Source organism: Heptranchias perlo, chromosome 12 (genome assembly GCF_035084215.1).
Source record: "Heptranchias perlo isolate sHepPer1 chromosome 12, sHepPer1.hap1, whole genome shotgun sequence".
Classification (NCBI taxonomy): Eukaryota; Metazoa; Chordata; class Chondrichthyes; order Hexanchiformes; family Hexanchidae; genus Heptranchias; species Heptranchias perlo.
The window spans coordinates 21666850-21676289 of record NC_090336.1 but is presented as its reverse complement, the minus strand read 5'-3'; the positions used below and the strand labels follow the sequence as shown (position 1 = coordinate 21676289).

The window sequence follows — 9440 nt, the reverse complement described above, 5'->3', positions numbered from 1 at the left end:
TTGAAGAGGAGAGAAGATGGTATAAATCAAATAGTGATTGTTAGATGGTGCCATGCTTGGGTTTTAAAGGCCTGTAGATTGCAAGAAGGGAAGAATGGGTGAGGGACAAAAGGAGTTCCAGTTTTGAGATCCGGGGAAAAGAATGAGCAGGATTCCTGCTGATCCTTCAGAAATATTTGGGAATGCTCCCATTCACCACATGCGCTACCTGGTCCGTAGAGACCTGCTGTCAATTATTAAACTTAATCCCTGAAACCATGGTGGGACTTCAGACCGTTCAGGTACGGGCAAGGTGATCTGAAGGTGTAGTGCACTTGCAGTTTGTACTGTGGTTTCTTACAATTTCCTCTAGTGTGTGTCTCATTGAGCTAGTGAGCCATGGCACCATAGAGTCCAAAGTAGTTCTATTACCCCCTGCATATTTCCCAAGTAAACCCAAGAACCTGCTGGAGTAAATTTCTGCTGTCTTAACTCTGTTTGGCAAATGTCTATGCAGCCTGTGGGATATTCAAGATACTGCAGTCTACAGTGATCTCTCATTGCTGGGACTCCAGCAAAGACTGATGGGAAGTTGCTGGTGTTAAAGCTGATTTTTAAAGAAATAATAGTGAAGTTTACCTCAGTGCACATGGACCCTATCCCTCCAGCTTACTTGAAGAATTGGGTATGAGGGAAGGTACACCCATAAAACCTGCATACGCTTTCATAAATGGAGGGAGGCTGTATATTAACAACCTCCAGTGTTGGTCAACCCTCCAGTTCAGCTGTTGGCTTACTGTTCACACCAATGTGGAGTAGTTTTGAAGTACAGCAATACAGTACCTTGATAGGATGTGTTCTGGATCTGATCTAATGGCAAACAGTTAAAGAAATATTTCAACATTCTCAACAAATATACATTGCATTGAGGAAAAAAAAACTCCATGGGAAAAGTGATTCATCCATGCCTAACTAAAGAAGTTAAGGATAGTATTAGATTAAAAGAAGAGGCTTATAATGTTGCCAAAAGTAGTAAGCCTGAGGATTGGGAGAGTTTCAGAAACTAGCAAAGGATGACAAAAAAAAGATTAAAAAGGGAGAAAATAGAATATGAAAGTAAACTAGCAAGAAATATAAAAACAGATTGTAAGAGCTTCTACAAGTATATGAAAAGGAAGAGAGCAACAATTGTAAAGGGGTTTGGTGAGACCTCACCAGGAGTACTGTGAACAGTCTTTGTCTCCTTACCTAAGGAAGAATATACTTGCCTTGGAGGCAGTGCAATGAAGGTTCACTAAATTGAATCCTGGAATGAGAGTGTTGTCCTAAGAGGAGAGATTGAGTAGAATGGGCCTATACTCTCTTGAGTTTAGAAGAATGAGAAATGATCTCATTGAAACATATAAGATTATTAGGGGGCTTGACAGGGTAGATGCTGAGAGGTTGTTTCCTATGGCTGGGGAGTCTAGAACTGGGGCCTAGTTGCAGGATAAGGGATCGGCCATTTAAGACTGAGATGAGGAGGAATTTCTTCAGAGGGTTGTGAATCTTTGGAATTCTCTACCCCAGAGGGCTGTGGATACTGAGTCATCGAATATATTCAAGGCTGAGATCAATAGATTTTTGAACTCTAGGGGAATCAAGGGATATGGGCATCCGGCTGGAAAGTGGAGTTGAGGTTGAAGATTAGCCATGATCTTATTGAATGGCAGAGCAGGCTCGAGGGGCCGTATGGCCGACTCCTGCTCCTATTATGTTCTTACGATTGCCTTATGGAAGGACATATGACCTATGATGGTGTGGACTGTCGTGTTGGAAGAGGAATTACTTTTCACTGCTACTTCATGAATCTCTGATCTGCCTTTGAATTAGTATCTGTTTTGAGCTCAGCCCATGAAACTAAGGAATAAATATTAAAACCAAAGTTGTGAGATAATTATGGTTGAGGTGAGACCTAAACTACTTTTCAATTGCCTTCTAATTGTAATCATAATTCATGCTGCACCCTGCCACTGACCTAGAACATATCAAGACTGCACCATATTGAAATTAATAATTTTGTTCATTCTAACTGTTTAGGTTTAACATATCAACATTATGGACCACAAAAAAATTGTCTTCCTCTTCAAGTCCCCCTCTCTACCCTGTTTTAGAAATCCTTTTCAGTCTGCACGTTCCACTCCTTTGACTCCAGGTTTCTGCTCATCGATCCCACATTCAGAGCTCAACTCTATCTTTCAGCCACTACATCCCTATCTGCTGGAATTCCATTTTCAAACCACTATTTTTCTCCTTACCTTCATAAACCCTCAAACCTCATCTGATTGCACCTTCAGTTCGAAGTTACATTGTGATTACAACTACTGGCTTCTTACCAACCCTGTTGACGATCCTACAAAATAGGTTCACCTCCTGGGTAATACCTCCCAGGAAATGGAATACAAAGGCAACCAATAAATCTACTCCATGCAAATGCTGTGTATAACAATTGTGATAGCAAGCCTGTGGAGTGGACTCCTGAATGTTGATGCTATGGGACTCCATTCCTGAGGATAGCAGTAAGGGAAGGCAACAATGCAGGTCCTGTTTTGGAACAACATCGATTTTGGATGTGATGTTTTGTTGCGTATTGCTGTTACAGCTATTGAAATAGTGGAAGTTAGCAAGAGGCATCAGTAATAACATTAATGGGGATAACAGCTGCAGCTATATTGGAAACCAAATACATTCAGAAGGACAAAGGTGAAAATCTATTCCTTAAAAATTGTTTTACATGGCTCAAATCTCTTCCAATAAGGAACTATATTTCCCAAAATCCTTTGCACCAATTATCTTGACTAACAATTCAGATGAATCCTCTTTACAGTAACTTGCATTTGTATGACACCTTTAATGTAGAAAAGTAGGCCAAGGTGCTTTACTGAGGGGGAAAAAGGGAACAGCTGTCAAGTCATACTGAAAGAGCTGGGAGAGATGACTTACCTAAGTAACAGGAGCAGGAATAGGCCCTTCGAGCCTGCTCTGCCATAAGATCATGGCTAATCTTCCACCTTAACTCCACTTTCCTGCCCTATCCCCATATCTCTTGATTCCCTTAGTGTCCCAAAATCTATTGATCTCAGTCTTGAACAGACTCAACAACTGAGCATCCACAGTCCTCGGGTAGATAATTCCAAAGATTCACAACCCTCTGAGTGAAGAAATTTTTTCCTCATCTCGGTCCTAAACGGCCGATCCCTTATCCTGAGACTGACCCCTAGTTCTTGACTCTCCAGCCAGGGGAAACAGCCTTTCAGCATCTGCCCTGTCAAGCTCTCTAAGAATTTTATACGTTTCAATGAAATCACCTCTCCTTCTACTGAACTCCAGAGAGTATAGGCCCATTCTACTCAATCTCTCCTCATAGGACAACCTTCTCATCCCAGGAAACAATCTAGTGAACCTTCATTGCACCCCCTCTAAGGCAAGTATATCCTTCCTCAGGTAAGGAGACTAAAACTGTACACAGTACTTAGGTGTGGTCTCACTAGAGCCCTATATAATTGCAGCAAGACCTCCGTACTCTTTTACTCCAACCCCCTTCCAATAAAGTCTAACATACCTTCCTAAAGCCTTCCTAATTGCTTGCTGTACCTGCATGTTAACTTTCTGTGATTCGTGTACAAGGACACCCAATCCCTCTGAAAACCAACATTTACTAGTCTCTCACCTTTAAAAAAAAATTGTGCTTTTCTATTCTTCCTCCTAAAGTGGATAATTTTACATTTCCCCACATTATACTCCATTTGCCACCTTCCCAATCACTCACTTAACCTGTCGATATCCCTTTGTAGCCTCTTTGCGTCCTCCTCACAGCTCACTTTCCCACCTAGCTTTGTAGCATCAGCAAACTTGGATACATCACACTCAGTCCCCTCATCTAAGTCATTGATATAGATTGTAAACAGCTGAGGCCCAAGCACTGATCCTTGTGGCACCCCACTAGTTACAACCTGCCAACCCAAAAGTGATCCATTTATTCCTACTCTCAGTGTTCTGCTAACCAATCCTCAATCCATGCTAATATATTATCCCCAATCCCATGAGCCCTAATTTTTTAAAAATTCATTCATGGGATGCGGACATCGCTGTCATGGCCAGGATTTATTGCTCATCCCTAATTGCCCTTGAGAAGGTGGTGGTGAGCCGCCTTCTTGAACTGCTGCAGTCCGTGTGGTGAAGGTTCTCCCACAGTGCTGTTAGGAAGGGAGTTCCAGGATTTTGACCCAGCGACGATGAAGGAACGGTGATATATTTCCAAGTCAGGATGGTGTGTGACTTGGAGGGGAACGTGCAGGTGGTGTTGTTCCTTCTAGGTGGTAAAGGTCGCAGGTTTGGGAGGTGTGCTGGTGGTGGAGGGAGTGAATCTTTAAGGTGGTGGATGGGGTGCCAATCTTGTGTAGCAACCTCTTGTTTGGCAGCTCATCGAATGCCTTTTGAAAATCCAAATATACTAACTACATCCACTGGTTCCCCCTTATCTACCCTGCTAGTTACACCCTCAAAAAACTCTAATAGATTTGCCAAACATGATTTCCCTTTCATAAAACTGTGTTGACTCTGCCTAATCACATGATTTTCTAAGTGCCCCGTTAATGATTGATTCCAGCGTTTTCCCTGATGTCAGGCTAACTGACCTATAGTTCCCTGTTTTCTCTCTCCCTCCTTTCTTGAATAGCGGGGTTACATTTACTACCTTCCAATCCATGGGGACTGTTCTGGAATCTAGGGAATTCTGGAAGATCAAAACCAATACATCCACTATCTCTGCAGCCACCTCTTTTAAAACCCTAGGATGTAGGCTATCATGTCCAGGGGATTTGTCAGCTTTTAGTCCCATTAATTTCTCCAGCACTTTTTCTTTACTAATCTTAATTACTTTAAGTTCCTCACTCTATTGGACCCTTGGTTCCCCACTATTTCCGGTATGTTTTTTGTGTCTTCTACTGTGAAGACAGATACAAAATATTTAATGTCTCTGCCATTTCCTTATTCCCCATTATAATTTCTCCTGTCTCTGCCTCTAAGGGACCCACATTTACTTTCACTAATCTCTTCCTTTTTACATAACTGTAGAAACTTTTTTTATTCATTCATGGGATATGGACGTTGCTGGCGAGGCATTTATCAATTTCTTGGTCATCCTTTGCTGATTTCTAAAACCCTCCCAATCTTCAGGCTTACTGCTCTCTTTGGCAACATTGTAAGCCTCTTTTAATCTAATACTATCCTTAGCTTCTTTAGTTAGCCACGGTTGGATCACTTTTCCCGTGGAGTTTTTATTCCTCAAGGGAATGTATAGTCATTGAGAATTATGAATTATTTCTTAACTAAAAGCTAAATTATTCCTTAACTAAAAGATTAAAAGCCTGACTGAACACGTGGATTTTAAAGAGGCTTTTAGAGGTGGAGAGAGAAGATGATATGGAAAGATTTAGCAAGGGAGTTCTAGAAAGTAGGGCTGAGGCAATGGTGGGCGACAGAAGTGGAGGGGTGAATTCACAGGCCAGAATCAGAAAATCAACGGGCAGATGTGGGGGATACCATACTGCAGTAGGTTGCAGAAGTAGGGTGGGGTGAGGCTATGGAGGTACTTGAAGAGGACACGCAGGATTTTAAAATTCAAGGCAATGAACACAGGGAGCCAACAAGGATAGGGCATGATGAGCAAGTGAACTTATGTGGCACAGAATGTAGGTGATAAGAATTTTGGACATGTTGGGGTTTATGAAGGGCATTGCAGAAATTGAGTCCAGAGGTGACAAAAGTTAGGATAAGAGTTTTGGCAGTGATTGGAGCAGAGGTGAGCCATGTCTTGATAAGTTGTGGTGTTTGAAGCTTGGCTCATGTTCAAACAGGATGCAAGGTTTTGCATGGCTCAAGATTCAACTTGAGTGAGTAACCAGGAAGTGCAAAGAGTCAATGATAAGGGAGTATGGTGGGCAGGGGGCCTGGAATTATTTTATTTTTCCCAACATTCAATTGGATGACATTTCAGCTCATCCACAAGGTGCAGGCAGTCTGACATCACAGAAACTGCCTCTGTGTCCCCAGATAGTGTCAACAAGCAGCAGCACGTAAATGGAAGAGCAGGAGACTAAGGATAAAATCCTTGAGGAATTCTAGAGGGGACTTCAGGGGGAATGGAAAAGTTATAGCTGAATATGGACTGGCAAAGGGGCAGTCCCATAGAGCTGGACAATAAAGTGATGGAGGAGGATAATACAGCCAATGCTGCCATGGCATAGCAACATAACAGAACGTATTGTTTTGAATGGGTTCATGGATTGATGTGGTTATGGAAGTGGTAAGGCTCAAGCATGCACATTGAGACAGTGTCCCAGGGCAGCAACTCCCAAGAAACTCCCTTCTTACAGGTTTTTAAAACTTTTTACATCCAATTTTCCCCCTCTGCCTCTTGCTGGGTAATGGTTCCACTGGTGTTGGTTGTCCTCTAGTACTTCACCCAAGCAGCCGTTTTTCATTAACGAATGTTTATTGGCTGTGCGACCGTGGGGGGCATTACAGCTGAGCCTCATCCTGTCCTCGACCAATGACCACACAAGCACTTTTCAGCAGGGGTCACAATGTGTCTTGCCTGATCTTTCCCCTCCTTTGCTGGGGGTGATAAGGTGAATTTTCATGCCATAGCAACAGTCTTGTAAGAAGTCAGCTGATTCAGCAAAGGCCAGGATCAACGGGACATACCAATTATTCTGTATGACTCAATACAATGAGCAAGGATATTTTTCTTTCTAAATACTACAACAGTTAGAATGAATAACTTGGATAAAACCCTCCCGACACACTCCAGCTGTCAATAAGCTTGGAATTTAAAGAATCTTTATTCCAATTCCTACATTTTTTTCTGACTGTTACAGGTAAATACAAAGTGCCTTAACAAAAAGCTGTTTATAAAGGGAAAAAAAAAATCAGAAAGTCAACATAATTTACAGCTGGAATATGCAATAACTTATCCTTTCTTCTTTCTATGAAACTGGTTGGATGCAGACAGACAAATAATAGAGAAAAGGAGCCAGACCTAGCTCTAGAGTCACACAAGGAATCGCTCAGTACAAGTCACTAAGGCCAGCTGTCTTTCTTGCTTTCTGCATCAATGCTCGAAGCTGGAACTGTTTGCGAGACAAGAGGCGCACATGCTGTAGAGAGGGGGAAAAATACATTAGTGACTTCTGCAGTGGCAACAAATTAGAAAATCCAAGTTCACGCACAGACAGTGCCACGATTCAAAGTCAGGTGCTCTGTGGTATTAGGTTAGAGATATAGATTGCTTTCTAAATTCTCAGAATGGTAACTGAACTCAAATGCTAATTGTGTCTGGGCTGAAAGGTCATCAACCAGGTTGCTCTGCATTTTCTTTAATTAAAGTTTGTCCTAGTCATTGTGAGGGATGCCAGTCTTGGGCAATGCAGCACAACTTCCTAAGGCAGTTAGGTATAAAATAAAGCCTTTACTTGCCCAACATCTAGAGCCCTAGGATCGAACAAAAAACCTTTGTTATTGTATTCTGGCTTACTGATTACATCGTGCTCACATGTGACCTTTAACGTTGGGCGGCGGTAGAATAAACATTTGCTGGACTGACATATCTGGCAGTTTATAGCCTAACAGTAAAACAACAATGATACATTGTAAATTTACAGTAATTACTAACTTAACTACTCCCCACCCTTTCAGAAGATAGGAAAATAAGAATTGCATCTGCTGTGTCCACGTAAACTGACTAGACACAAGGTCCCTGAATACTATGTAGCAGTTTGATGCTGACCATTCACGGAATCTCTCAGGCCTTTCATCCTGATCACTTCAGGAATCCCCTGCATATTGACCAATCATGTGTCACACGTAAAATGGACCGCTGCTTTGCTCAGTGGATGTGTTTACCTGACAGCTTTATCTAAAGTTTTGTTATAGAACCAAAAAAATAGCTGGAATGCTAAAGTTCTGCAATCAACAAAATGATACTTTCCAACAAAACACATGGTGGCAAAATGACAGTGTTGAAGTTTTACTTATGAGATAAAAAACTCAATTTGGCATAAACTTCAGCAATTCTGGTGGGGGGGGGGGGATTTAAATAGGACAGTCTTAATAATGGATCCCCCAACAGAGCATGAAGGTCACAAACCTTAATAGAAACAATTTCCAACCTTCCTGAACCAGTTACTCACCAAAATGTGCGATCCTAATGAAGTGCAAGGGGCAACCTTCCTGGACAGTCTGCCGCACCAAAACATCCAGCTCCCTACTAGCAACTCTGATGGCAGCAAGGCAGGTAATGATCGTGCTAGGGACAGTTTTCAGCATCTGCTAGTGCTTCTTAAAAATCCTCCTGCTTCACCTCCACCTAAGTACTATGTAAGCAGCCTCACTGTGTACACTTCCTCCCTGATCAGTACTGTTAGCAGCCCCACTGTGTACACAGTCCCTCCCCCGATCATTAATGTGTGACCAGCCCCACTGTGTACACACTCCCTCCCCGATCATTACTGTGTGACCAGCCCCACTGTGTACACACTCCCTCCCCGATCATTACTGTGTGACCAGCCCCACTGTGTACACACTCCCTCCCTCGATCGTTACCGTGTGAACAGCCCCACAGTGTACACACTTCCTCCTCTGGAAGCTCCCCAACCCATATTTTCCTGAAAAGGAATCTCAAACCTTTGCACCTACTGGAAAATCAGAATTTTTTTTATCGTGGGTGTGTCAATGGAGCTGGATTGCTGAGATGCAAAAACTCCACTAAATTAAGGCCATCAATTGCAGATTGTTGCAAAAGTATCTACAGTAGCAAGAGCATTGCCTTAGGAGCCTTAGTCAATATTGCAGTCATTTCTTGAACAAACTTAACCATTGGAACTTGGCAAGACAGTCCTCATCTGAGCCCGTCTCGTGCAAACATTTTACCTCAAATCATTTTATTTTTTGCAATTTAATAGGAGCACACAGGTTGTACCTGGATAGGTGATCTGCCACTTAGAGAACAGCAATGGCGACATTAAATGCTAAGGTTGGTTTGATAACACTTCACTGGGGGGGGGGGGGGGAGGGGGCGCGCGGGAGCGGGGGACGTGGGAGTGGGGGACCGGGCATGGGAGCAGGCACCGGAGTGCAGGAGCTCTTGCCATCCATGAGCTTATTGTGGATGATTGCATCGACATCATGGCCTTCATGAAACATGGTGATGACACCTTCCCCCTTAAATGAAGCCTCTCTGCCTGACTATATCGTCCACCACTTGCCCCATCCAGACTGCCCCAGTGGCAGTGTGGCTCTTATCACCAAATCACACCTTGGTCGGCCCTTCTACTCTTCTGGCACCTTCTCCTTTGAGCATCTCACCTTGTTCTACCCCTCTCACCTCTCCTTTAAAATCCTCGTTCTCTACCACCCACCCA

At 42.9% G+C, this 9440-nt stretch overlaps 1 protein-coding gene across 1 annotated transcript in view; it reads right to left on the bottom strand.

Moving 5' to 3' along the window:
- Nucleotides 1-6495: 6495 nt before the first annotated feature.
- tsg101a (tumor susceptibility 101a) overlaps nt 6496-9440 on the bottom strand; it is a 39952-nt gene continuing 37007 nt past the window's right edge. The window contains exon 10 of the mRNA XM_067993763.1: nt 6496-7178. Coding sequence (XP_067849864.1) covers nt 7089-7178 — 90 coding nt within the window. The 3' untranslated portion in view covers nt 6496-7088. The remainder of the gene's footprint in view (nt 7179-9440) is intronic.